Raw genomic sequence first — 14,132 nt, forward strand, 5'->3', positions numbered from 1 at the left:
TACCTATACATACATGACCCCACTAAGTGCTGTTTGCAGCTTCACCGTCATTCGTACACTTGAAAAAGAGGCAATTGAAAGTAGTGACAGCGATAGTGAAGGCTCAGATAGGGAGTACCATGGGGTAAAACAGGTCATAGGGAAATGCCTACATAGACAGATGTTACCACCAAGCCAATCATATGAACCAATAAAGCCATCCTGTCACAAACTTCAACAGCAGCCACTACACAACAGACATACTGTAGATTCAATTCCAAAAGAAGACATGGATTTGAAGGCTGTTGTTACTGTACGTCAAAGCCAAACAACCTCTAGCTTGACATTTTAAGGAAATGGCAAGCTCACACATAGGCTAATTGAAGTGACCATGCCACATGCACGTTGTTTACTGTACCCTGTCAGAACTCGCTACCTTCAACAACAACCACAACACAACAAAGTAGATTCAATCACAACAGCCTTCAATTTCAGAGACAGAAACAGTCACTGAACATAATTTCAATTTCCACCCAGTCATTGGGTCCCAAAATGAACAGCAATAGTACAACAGCTTGAATCACATTAAGCACAACACAAGCAACAGCAGCAAAGAAAACAAAAACAAGGTTCCTACCTTGAGCCGTCTTCTACTCGACTTCATCAGTTGTGTGACCAGTGATGACCAGTGTCAAACTTTGGAACCCGTGGGGTTGAGAGATAGAGCCCCCTAATTTCTAGTTCGTTGTCGGACGAGCCCTGAGTCCAGCTACGTCTCCCGTCACCTCGATCCTCCATACATCTGGCTAGCTTCAGCAGCAGTTTCCTCCCCTGCTGGCAGCTCCCTGGTGTCAATGGCACTGACCGACCAGCCTCTTTCTCGTGGGTGCCATCTTCTTACTTCTCACACCTTGGTAGCCCCCCATTCAGATGCTTGTTTGTAACATGTTCATCCTGGTTGATGTTTATTTAGTACTGCACTTAGCATTCTGGCGTAGCACAGTCGCCAGGGACTTCTGTAGGTCAGGCTTTAAGGTCCAGCATTCACATCTGTATAGGAGAACGGACTCTGAGAAGAGGCTGAGCTTGATATGGCGGAGGAGGTTGTACTTCCACACCCTGGCCATGCCATTCAGGATCCACCGTGCGAGTTATTTCCTCACTCACATTGACCCATGAGCCCAGGCATTTGAAGTCAATTGCTTCTTTCAGCAAATTGTCTCTTGTGATTAAAGTAGGATATGGTCCGGGGGGAGGGTGTTATAGGTGATAACCTCGGATTTCTGCCATGTACTGTATCACAAGACCAACCTGGGTACACTCTGTCTCCACTCTGGTCAAGAGCAGCTGTGCCTGCTCCACATGGTCAGGCAGATGCCGTCTGCATAGCTTAGGTCTGTTAAGACTATACAGCAGGGAGTCATCTATACCTCCTCCTAGGTGTAATAGTGAAGCCAAGTTCTTCCTCCCCTCGGCTGATGGCCTGCCTATAAGTGTATAGTCCAGGGATATAATGAAGAGGAAGATGGCGAGGGTGGCCCCCTGCAGCACTTCAGCCAGAAAGTTAAACTCCTCACTGTTGCCGCCTGGGGTCACCTTGGCTCTTGTGCCCGTGTGCATGGCTCCTACGGCGCGGAGTAGGATGGGAGGGACACCATAAGCTTTGAATATAGAAAGAAAGAAATGAATGGTTTTGAAGTTAGTTTTATATTGGAGATATTCAACCACAGAGCTACTTAGGGGCCATACTAACTACTCAACAAAAAAAAACACCTAGAAATCTGACTAGGGTATGCCTAAAACAATTTAGATATTTAATAGAAATGTGCTAATCAGGTTGAAACACAGGCTGCATTGCTAATAATGTCCCTTTAACCACATGAACCATATGTCCCTAGTCAGGGGAGCGAAAACATTGTATCATTAAACTAACTGACAAGACAGACAGACAGACACCATGCACACACAGCACATTTAAACGTTAAAAGTTAATGGTCTGTTCATTTCAAAATAATAGCTATGATACATATCTGGCCTTTTACTTTATTTCTTTTTTTACAACACAGCATCTCTCTCTCTCTCTCTCTCTCTCTCTCTCTCTCTCTCTCTCTCTCTCTCTCTCTCTCTCTCTCTCTCTCTCTCTCTCTCTCTCTCTCTCTCTCTCTCTCTCTCTCTCTCTCTCTCTCTCTCTCTCTCTCTCTCTCTCTCTCTCTCTCTCTCTCTCTCTCTCTCTCTCTCTCTCTCTCTCTCTCTCTACCAAGTCAAATAATGATAAAAGTGAAATGACATGATACAAGTCATCTTTATTGCATGGATATATGAGTGCTAAGCGGCTATAATGCTAACTCACCTGGTCTGGAGAATGAACTCTTTCCAACGCAGCTTCATGACGACATTAACTTCTCTTCTACCTGTCACATAGTGTCTTAATTAGCAGTTTGCACTCCCTGGAACACACATATAACTGCACTCAAATCCCATGTCATGGAACGTTACATTGTGAGTTGTTTATTATTATTATTTACTCCCATAACACAGAGAGCTGTTGTCAAACAAGAGCTGTTAAGCACCTGTCTCACGGCAGGGGGGTTGGGCCGCGAAAACCAGAGGATTTAAAGAGCCCACCTGAAGCCTGCCTCCAGTGTTGCCATGTCTGCTTATTATAAGCGACTTTGGGCTTGTTTTTCTTTAAGTTGCTTGTAGGCTAAATATTGGTGGTCGGCGTTTTTCAGGCTTGTTTTTTTAAGTGTAGGCCTACTTGCTTATTTTGGCTTGTGTCCTATTGTTGTCGTTCTCAAACATTTTCATGTCAAGGACCTCTAAAATTGATATGTAGGCCTATGTGTCCACGGACCCCCATCTGAAAATATTGAGTGCCAGGGACCCCATACAATATTTCTGTTTAATTATTTAAAAAAATATTTCAAAATGTTCAAGATTTGGTTTGAAAATATTTTCAAATAGCCGATGTGTATATATACAGTAGGTTTAAAGTGGTCATGTGGCCAATAGTCGCTTCTTTTGGGTTTGTTTTCATAGACCTGGTTGCTTATTTCTCTAGCAAAATCTGGCAACGCTGCCTGCCTCTAGGTCGTGTCCACCAATAGCCTGCATTCACAGAGGGTCTTCATTCTAGGGACTTTCTATCAATAACTAATAATAACTTACAATTTGCCAATTTATTTATTTTTTTAGCCCTGTGCGTGCCACGGACCCCCAAATTAATATAAATTTGGCTGCGGACCCCTTCTCAACCCCCCCCCCCCCATCAAAACATATGTTGTGCCAGGGACCTCCAGAACAAGCAAAGATTTGAGTTAAAAACGTTCTCTTTGAAATATATATATTCAAAGATTTGCTCAAATTTCCAAGATTTTTCTAAAATAGCAGATCTACAAGCTCTTAGCGTGTCACTCCGTGCCATGAGCTTGCATCTGCTATTTTTGAATAGTCAAAGTATAAAATATGGTTAAAGTGGTTAGAATGATTGTGACGCTATATTAACAAATTTAGCTGGGGGTCCCCGGACCCCACGTTGAGCACCAATGATTTAGCCCATTATATATTTTTGGAAGACTATTATTGCCCTTTTAGATAGTTGCCCCCAGATGTTAAGCAAGCATACTTGTCGTGTAATAAATAACAACTAAGCTAAAGACGTGTTTTAATTAAACAAAGCTTGTTCAATTCTAACAAACAAAGACAATTCAGTCAAAGTAAAATAAGACAAAATTAAGCCATAAAATCTCACTAACAGGCAATTCAATGGAACAGTAGATTTGCTACCCAAGCAATGGGGGCAAGGAGGGGCCGTGTCGCACTGTTGTTTCCAGAGAGTAAAGTTGGAGGGTTATGGCAAGAAGATCCACACCCAGCTGAACCTTTACAGATATCTAATGTTGCTACTAATATTTAAAGAAGACTACGACTATTATTTACTACTTTTTACTAGGCCTACTACATGTATTATTTCACAACTCCTATTTGACTACTACTAACCGGGGACTGTAGTGAAAGGGATATTTCACTTTAAAACATGTTTGGGGTCATTTTAACCTCTACTTTGGGCTTTTGTGAGAGACGGTTTAATTCAGTATTTAAGCTAGATATTTGATATTTCATTTTAACAGACACGCACCCTTCCTATACAAACCCATTGTAACTTCAAACTTAAAAAACGTTCTGGGGTGCTCACAAAAGCCCAAGTAGACGTAAAAATTACCCCAAACATGTTTGAAAGTGAAATATCCCTTTAACAAACTGCTGCTTTACCTCCTGAGTCACTGCCGGCAACATTATAAATTGGCCCGGTTCAACTGAACGACATGTGACACTATGGTTCTTTTCTGAGGCGAAACATCAGGGCTGATTCGTTCGATTCTAGATAAGATAAGGCCTTTATTGATACCGCTGGGGAAATTCAGGAAGATGGGGATATCATAATCAGCATCGGAGCCCTGAGGCACAGCCGTTCATTATCTACGTAATAGGCGGATAAGATCAAAAGATCCTTCGCACACTCTAGATGCAGTCCAGAGATGCTTTAGCCAGACTTGAAGGTCACCCAAGCCTGCTGCTTCCTTTGTCGACATTGTATGAAAGCGCCCATTAACTTTTTAAGACCTGAGGCCGATTCTACAAATGCCATCTAAATCAGTGGTTCCAAGGTCCCCCAAAATGATTAATGTATTTGGCCGCGGACCTCCCATCTGAAAATGTTTTGTGCAGGGACCCCCAGAAGAGAAGATTTGTGTTTAAAACTTAAAAAAATAAAAATTCAAATTAAAAAACTTTCAAGATTCTTCAAAAATGTTCAAAAATAGCAGATGTACAAGCTCGCAGCTAAGTGACGCGTTGTGAGCTTGTATATACGCTATTTTTGAGAACCAGCTGTTCTAAACCAGTGTTCTAAGTCCTAAGAGTTTTCTGAAAAACGTGTGACATTCGGCTGCCGTGTTAAGTGGTCAGGTGGGTGGGCCGCGAATGCTTTGCCAGAAAAGGTGGGGAACCACTGACGTAGCATATCGTCTCTGTCAGGTGGAAACCTAATATGTCCAAGATTGTTACTTTTCAGGATTCAAATATACAGCAGAAGTTGCAGATCTACAAGCCCAAAACACGTCGCGGCGCGTTTCGAGCTTACAGATCTGCTAATTTTGATACCTTTGTGTGACGCTAGTATGATCAAGTAGGGCGTTCATTTACGATAAAAGACAAAAAGTTAAAATATGGAGATAAGAGGTTTCTCTGACCGACTGCAACGATCTGGCTTACTTATGACTGCATGGTATAGTAGGCCTATGCCACATGTTTGACGGCATATTGTAGTAAAAGGCATATTTTACGACGTTGCATGTGGCGTATTTTTGGCATCTACTATTTCATGGCATCAAATCCCACAGCTGAGGTCCTATAATCACTACTATATGCACTGTATGTGTTTTCACATGTTTCTCACACACACACAAACACACACACACACACACAAAGAAATTACCCACAAAGAAATTACTCGTGATTTCTTGGAACTATATTTCATGTTTATTGCAACTTTCTTTTTTGATACAGAAACATAAGGAACAAATCTACAAAAATACCAAACTATTAAACATGTTATCTCAAACAATGTTTACTTTTATCATTTACTGCAGCAGCAATGAATGGGGGAAATCATGATTCCATATGTCTCTCCCTAGTTTGGTAAACAGTGATAAAAGGTTTGAACAACTTAAAACTACTCATAATAACACATAATATAACCTTTCCATCCACGCTCATGACATATTGAGGACTTAGAATAAAATGACAGACAACCACTCTATAACAGTGGTTCTCAAAGTGGGGTCCGGGGACCCCCTAGTGGTCCTTGATTAGGCCCCAGGGGGTCCCCAGCAAAATGTGTTTAACCACTTTTACCCTATATACATTGGCTATTTGAAAATAGCAGATCTAAAAGCCCACAATTGTAGATCTGCTGTTTTCAAAGCGATCTTGATACTATGTGAACATTTGGGAATGTTTTGTATCTTGTGTGGGGGGTCCCTAATACAAAATATTTTCAGATGGGGGTCTGCGGACAAATTACATACATTTGGGGGCGCTTGACATGAAAAGGTTTGAGAACCACTGCTCTATAACTCAAGGCTGGGGTCAGTTCAGTCAGTGTCCATCATCACACAGAGGTGTGATCATCTCGATTCAACATGACAAATCAAAAGGCAACTCTTTTTTATTTTTACAGATGACCCAAGGCGAGCCCTTTTCAAGGCAAAAATATTCCCACGGTAAAATCCTCGTTGACAATTTATTTTAACCACCTACACCCCAAGCGTCCGTATTGTAGGGAAAGCTTTTGCAAAAAATAGCAGATCGACAAGCTCTTTGCGACGCGCTGTGAGCTTGTCAATCGGCTATTTTCAGCCAAAGCTTTCTCAAAAATAACAGAAAACTGAAAATACACTAGTATAGAGCCCTGATGGGCTCCTGTCAACCATATATAGGTTTAAATGTCATTGTTTGAATTTTGAGGAACTACTGTATGTCTTGGCCCCTGTGTCCTTAGAAGAGTGGTTCTCAACATGGGGTCCGGGGACCTCCAGGGATCCTTGACAGGTTTGCAGGGGGGCCCCAGCTAAATGATTGATACTGTTGTTAGGAACCAAAAAAAGACTCTTAACGCATTGGTTTTCAAAGTGGGTTCCACTGGGGATAAGTGTTAATATAGCATCACAATCATGAACCACTTTAACCATTTATATGTTTTCTCACAGCGAGCTTGTACATCTACTATTTTTGAATTATTTTGAAAAATAATGAAAATGTATTTATTTTTGCATACATCTTCTCCTTTGGGGGTCCCTGGCACAAAGCATTTTCAGATGGGGGTCCGTGGCCAAATATATATATCAATTTGGGGGTCCTTGACTGAAGTTTGAGAACATACTGTATGGAAACAAATGGAACCATATGGGTCCATTTGGTCCCAACTCAGAGTTAAAATCTATCAAATGGGGGTCCGTAGCCTCATGGATATCAATCTGGGGGTCCTAAAAAAAGTTTGAGAATCACTGAGGGGGTTCCAAATGGACCCTTACGGCAGTGGTTCTCAAACTTTTTCATGTCAAGGACCCCTAAAATTGCTATGCATTTGGCCGCAGACCCCCATCTGAAAAGGTCAGGGACCCCCAGAAGAGAAGGACATTTTTTTTTAAATATTTTTCAAATATTTTAAAAAATTGCAGATGTACATAGATCTGCTATTTTTGAATAGCTAACATATAAATGGATAAAGTGGTTAAAATTATTTTGATGCCGTATTAACTGCTTTTGCTGGGGACCCCCTGGAACCCCCTCAAGGATCCACTGTCGGTTCCTCGGACCTCACAATGCCTTACGGGTCTGTAGCTCTGGGAGTATACACATGGAACCAAACGATTTCATTTGTACACTCTCAGAGTATTAGTCCTGTGGCTTAAGGCCATTTTTTGTTACGAAGCGGATAAAAGTGCCGCATTTTTCGTGAGAATTCTCATCAGTAAACCTCCTGATGGATTCTAGCCTAGGGGCCCCAAAAAAAACAATCTAATTAAAAAAACTATTCACTTTTTGGCCTATAACTTTTGAACCATAGGTCAAAGGTCATACCATAAAGAAATCTGTTCCCCCGGGCCCTATTTCCCTGGACTAAAGACATAGCGTGTGTGCCGGGTTTGAAGTTGCGTCATGATCCAAGGATTCCAGGAAAAAATTATTTTTGACGGTATCCCCTACGGTTCAAAAGTTATAGGCCAAAGAGTGAATCGGCCTGTTTTTTTTTATTAGATTTTTGTAACTTGATTTTGTTAGGCTAGAAATCATCAATAGGTCCTAAAGAAGCCTCGTGCAAAAATGTGGCCCTTTTATCCACTTTCGTAACGGTTAAAAATGGCCTTAAGCCACTGGACTATATGGGGGTCCTTTGAAATGAAAAGGTTCTGAGGACCACTGTGTCCTAGATAGCTCCGGAGCCCAGCGGAGAATCTCTGCGTGAGCGATGAGAGCGGAAGCGGCTCTAGCGGCGGAGAGTTATGGCCGTGGGCTGCGGCCAGAGGTCATCCTGGAATTGGTTACAGTTGGGGTCCCCCCGGATTTTGGGCGACGCCGCAATCTGGATCCCCGTCAAGGGGTTGACGCACCAACACTCGCCCCGCTGGCCGTGAGTGGACATGTTGCACTGGAGAGGGAGGGAGAGAGAGAGAGAGAGAGAGAGAGAGAGAGAGAGAGAGAGAGAGAGAGAGAGAGAGTAAAAGAGAGTAATACATACACAAACAAGAGAGGCTGGAAAATACTGGGAGGGGAGAAATGCGTGGAGGGAATGTGTGGAGGGGGGGTCTTAAATGATGCATGAAGTACAGTGTGGCATCATTACATCTCCTCACTGTCGGGGCAGAAACCTTGTATGTCCAAAACTGTCCCTTTTCAAGAAATGGATTATTATTATTTATTCACAAGCTCTTGTTAATACTTTTCAGCGGTTCAATATTCATAAAAACCTATAGGCACACTTAACCCATTAAAACCCGAAGCCGATTCTACAAAATGTTTTCTAAATCCCAACAGTATTCTAAAAAAAACGTATGTTTCTATATTAGTGGTGCTCAAACTTTTTCATGTCAAGGACCCCCAAAATGATATGTATTTGGCCCGCAGACCCCCATCTCAAAATATTTTGTTCCAGGGACCCCCCCATAAGCAAAGATTTGAGTAAAAATGTTCGCTTTAAAACAATATATATTCCAAGATTTGCACACATTTTCCCGTTTTTTCAAAAATAGCAGATCTACAAGCTCGTAGTGCGGCACTCGGTGCCACGCTACGAGCTATTTTTGAATAGCCAAAGTGTAAAATATGTAAATGTGACATTTTCACAACTTTTGAAGCGACACTCTTATATAATGATGTAGGGCGTGAATTGAAATATGGAGATACAAGGATTTCTGCCCCGACGACAGCGACCATGATAATAATATGTTGGGTACAAGTGTGTCTGTATGTGTGCGTCTATCAGGGGCGCGGGGGGGGGGGGGGGCGCAATTATTGGACGAGATTGAAGGCTGGGACGGAGGGGTGGGGCAATGTCCGCCCAATAACAGCCCATGGTCAGGTCATACCCCCACCCCACGACAGGCACATTTTGCACATGCAAACACACACACACACACACACACACACACACACACACACACACACACACACACACACACACACACACACACACACACACACACAGAGCGAGGCATGCCAGTGGACACACACAGGCCCCCCTGCCGAGACCGCCTCTTCCATCGGCCCCCTTAAAAATGAGGTCATAATTGAAGCGGACACCGATTATGCCGCGCGTACGGGGGGCTAAGAGATGGGGGGTGGGGGGGGGAATAGAGAAAAGAATGAAGAGTTTATGGGGTGGGGGGTGTGGGGGGTGGTTTTAGTCTTTCCATTTTCTTCCTTCGATGAGGAAGAACAAAAAGAAGTGACAGTTACGGTAATTACCCCGGCGAGGGAAGGCGGGATTCATGAATGTTATGGAAGGTACAGTGTGCTGTGCCCTGGGAACTGAGTCTCCTGGAACCACAACAATGCTGTTGTTTGTGTGAGAGCGCCGATGAAAAGGCCTGTGACCAGTGGTTGTGCTGGAAGAAGTACTCAGGTTTTCTTATTTTTTTTACTTAAGTAAAAGTAGCGATACCAAATATATCGTTTGCTGTCGTGGACAGAAACCTCTTATCTCCGTATTTAAATGAACGCCCTACACTGCAGCGTCACCACAAAAAGTATCGAATAGTGGATCTACAAGCTCGAAACGCGACGCGAAGCGACGTGTTTTGAGCTTGTCGATCTGCTATTTTTTGCTATTTTTGAATTTGAATCCTGAAATGTAACAGTTTTGGACATATGAGGTTTCCACCCGACAGAGACGAAATACGATGTAGAAATACTCTATTACAAGTAAGTGTCTTGTATTACTTCAGCAAAAAAGTACAGTACAAAGGCATTAGCATCAAAGTATAGTTACCAGAGGAAAAGTACTAAACCTTTTTTTCAGAATAAAAAAAAGAAATGCTGAGGTATAAAATAGGGCTTAATTAGTTATGTAATAGTAATCGAAATCTGCAAAGTAACTAAACTCGTCAAATAACTTTAGTGGAGTAAAAAGTACAATATTTGCCTCTGAGATGTAGTGCAGTAGAAGTATTAGAACTATTTGAGTAAATATGCCAATACCACTGGCCATGACAACGATAAGGAGGAGGATGAAGGTGGTTACAGACCCTACTGTATGAAATCAGGATGAATTTAGGCTGTTCTGTTGTTGTTGTTGTTTTTGTTTGTTTTGTTTTTCCTTTCCTCCGCCAGTGGGATTGGGAGGGGTTTTGTTTTCACCCCGTTCCAGTTTATTTGTTATCTCCCCCAGCTGAAGGCATGGGGGTGATTTCGGCCCTGTCTGTGTGCCTGTCCGTGTTTTGTTCCAGGGAACCCCAGAAGCAAAGATTTTAGTTAAAAATTTTCGCTTTAAAATAATATATATATTCAATTTGCACACATTTTCAAGATTTTTCAAAAATAGCAGATCTACAAGCTCGTAGCGTGGCACTCGTTGCCGCGCTATGCGCTTGTATATCTGCTATTTTCGAATAGCCAAAGTGTGCCTGTCCGTGGCTAATCTCACAAACCAACTACACCAGTGGTTCTCAAAGTGGGATCCAGACAGAGACCCTCAGCGTTCTTTGAGAGGGTTCCAAATAATGGATCCTTACAAGTCTGTAACTCTGAGACACAAATATTTCTAGAACTCTAGGCGGTTCTAGAAATGGAAAAGGTAGAACCACTGCACTATACCAATCAGCGTCAAATTGCTTGCACACGCTGCCAGCAAGCCCAAGGGACTCAATCCCAGAATATTTTTCTCATCGGGTCATCGATAACTATGCTTTTTATTGTGAATACATAACGTCAGAGCCACACTCCCTCCAGGCTATGGCCAGTCTGGAGTCATACTTGGAGGCCATGCAGTCTGGAGCTTGTGGAACTCCAGATTTTGAAAAAGACTGACGTCATATCTCACCCATGGTGGAGAAATGCACTCCACTGAGCGCCCCCTTTTTTTTAGGGTGCCATAGCATTCACTTTGGGAAACCCTGAACTAGAGAACGTTTGGCATAGGTTGTATAAACCAGTTGAATTTTCACTTTAAAAAATGTTCCGAAAATAACAGATCTACAAGCTTGTAGAGCGGCTTTAAATTTTTTTGGGGCTTTTCTGCCTCTATTTGGATAGTATAGTGGAGAATGACAGGAAACAGGAGAGAGATGGGGAGTGACACGCAAAGAAAGGTCACCAGGCACGGGAATCGAACCTGCATTAGAGCCTATATACACAGTATGTGGTACGCGCCTTAACCACTAGGCCATCAGAACCCCTGTAGTGGCTACTTCCGCTATACCTTTGCATGACACTCTTTGTCTGAAAAAGGTCAAAGGTCAAGGTCCTTGGGAGGGTTCCTTGAGGGGGTTCCAAATGGACCCTATACAGGTATGGACAGTAAGGAACCAATAATGTACACTCTCGGAGTTACGGGGTCCTTTTGAAAATCGAAACATTTGAGAACCAATGTAGCCAGGCCCCTATCCTTGGGGGGGGGTTCCAGGTGGTCCCCAGCAAAAAGTGTTAATATAGCATCACAATAATTTTAACCTTTTATACTTTGGGCTATTCAAAAATAGCAGATTTACAAGCTCATAGCGCGGCACCGAGTGCCGCGCTATGAGCTTGTAGATCTGCTATTTTTGAAAAGTCGTTATTTTTTTGGGGAAAATCTTCGATTATTTCTATTTCTTTTAAGCGAACATTAACTCAAATCTTTGCTCTTGGGGGTCCATGGAACACCATATTTTAGAGGGGGGTCCGCGGCCAAATACATAATCATTTTGGGGGTCCTTGACATGAAAAGGTTTGAGAACCACTGATGTAGAGGAGGAAAAAGAGCGGTCCAAGTATGGTCAAGTTCACCAAAGTAGATGATGATTTAAGTGGTTAACACTGCCTGCCTGACCCATGCTCTGATTTCTATAGACTAGCATCGTTCCAAAGTTTTCTATCTCCCAATTGGGAGCTGTATGGTTTTTCTGCGCTGCGCAGACGTTTTCCCATGAACTCTGGTTCTCTCTCCGCAAACACGTTTTTATTGCCTTGTAACCCCGGGCTGCGACACTGTTGCCTCACTTAAGATGACAACATCGCCCCATCTAAGTGTGTATTATGTTGAGGAAGTTGGGGTGGGGGTTTGGGGGGGGGGGGGGTCTCTGTGTTGGGGTGGGGGTTGTTGTAGGGGGCAGTGTTGCCTCACCCATAATGATGACGTTACCCCCACATTCCTGCCGTGTGTGTGTGCGTGTGGGTGCGTGTGGGTGCGTGTGTGTGTGTGTGTGTGTGTGTGTGTGTGTGTGTGTGTGTGTGTGTGTGTGTCCATATGGCCCCACGAGGATAGTGAAACCAGAACAAATGGACCGTGTAGAGACATTGTTCTATACCCCATGAGGGATATAGTCATTTTAATGCTTGTAAAAAGAAAAGTTACAATAAAAATTATGAAAACAATTAGGTAGGCGTTAGGCATTTAGGGGTTAGGTTCAAGGGTAGGATGAGGTGTTAAGTTTAAGGTCAGTTTAAGTGTATTGCGTGGGGGATTTCAAAGTTAAAGCTGTAATACGCAACTTTTATACAGTACCTGGAATACGGAAATATACCGCTATAATCCAAGAAGCACGTCCGCACTTGGCAAAGGGGAGATATGGGCTTCAGACAGAACTACAGGTCTCTAATTTCTCAATGGAAGATTATAGGAAGACCACCTCCAACCGCCGCAGATGCACTAGTAGTTATGTTCTGTTAATTGGTTGAATTAAATTTGTATTCATTAAAATAAATTCTGGATTAAAGCCTTGAGGTTAGGTTGTGTTTAGGGCTGGGCCAGCATGCTGAGTAAAATGGCGTTTTTAACCCGTTCAATCCGGGAACGCATCTGTGTCATTTTGGCTATTCAAAAATAGCAGATGTACAAGCTCAAAGCGCGGCACCGAGTGCCACATTATGAACTTGTAGATCTGCTATTTTAGAACAATCGTGAAAATGTGTGCACATCTTTGAATATATATATATATATATATATATATATATATATATATATATATATATATATATATATATATATATATATATATATATATATATATATATGTATGTATATATATATATATATATATATATATATATATATATATATATACATACATATATATATATATATATTTAAAGAAAACATTTGTAACTCAAATCTTGTTGCTTCTGGGGATTCTACAAATGTCTTTTGAAAAAAACGTATGTTGCTATAATTTCAGTGGTGCTCAAAAATGTTCAGGTCAAGGACCTCCCAAAATGATATGTACCCCCCCCCCCCCCCCCCCCCCCCGAAGCAAAGATTTGTGTTACAAATGTTCGCTTAAAAAAAATATATAGATATTCAAAGATTTGCAGACATTTTCAGGATTTGTTTCCCTTCAAAAATAGCAGATCTACAAAGCTCATAGCGTGGCACTTGCCCCCGAAACCCACAATATATACTCACTTACAACCACCCACTGCCCTGTGCCCACCACCACCACGGCTCACCTGTTTAAGGTTGTAGTATCCCTGTCTGTCACAGTTGGGAAAGTGGAGCTCATAGAGGTTCTCCAGTGGACCTCTGTTATCCTGGAAGGTCATCTTGGCTATTTCCTCCAGGACGTCGTCCAGCTCCTGCTGACAGGAACTCTGAAAAGGATGGAAGCATAGAAGTAATACTCAGTGGTGTAGAGTAACTAAGTACATTTACTTAAGTACTGTACTTAAGTACAATTTTGAGGTATTTGTACTTTACTTGAGTATTTCCAATACTTTTACTCCACTACAATTATTTGAAAACTTTAGTTACTAGTTACTTTTCAGATATAAATTATGATATCATGAAATATACATTAACCACTTCAGCCCAATTATATACCTAGGCTATTTCAACGCGACGCGTTGTGAGCTTGTAGATCGGCTATTTTCAAATAGTTTAGTACTTTTACTTTTGGTAC

General features: G+C 42.1%; 1 protein-coding gene across 1 annotated transcript in view; it reads right to left on the minus strand.

Moving 5' to 3' along the window:
* Window positions 1-8,029: 8,029 nt before the first annotated feature.
* igfbp2b (insulin-like growth factor binding protein 2b) overlaps window positions 8,030-14,132 on the minus strand; it is a gene marked incomplete at both ends in the record, with an annotated part of 44,216 nt that continues 38,113 nt past the window's right edge. Inside the window, 2 exons of the mRNA XM_080457322.1 lie at window positions 8,030-8,167; window positions 13,684-13,824. Of these exons, the coding sequence (XP_080313448.1) occupies window positions 8,030-8,167; window positions 13,684-13,824 (279 nt within the window). The remainder of the gene's footprint in view (window positions 8,168-13,683; window positions 13,825-14,132) is intronic.

This window comes from Gymnoscopelus braueri (assembly GCF_963280865.1).
Source record: "Gymnoscopelus braueri genome assembly, chromosome: 18".
In the NCBI taxonomy this organism is placed as follows: Eukaryota; Metazoa; Chordata; class Actinopteri; order Myctophiformes; family Myctophidae; genus Gymnoscopelus; species Gymnoscopelus braueri.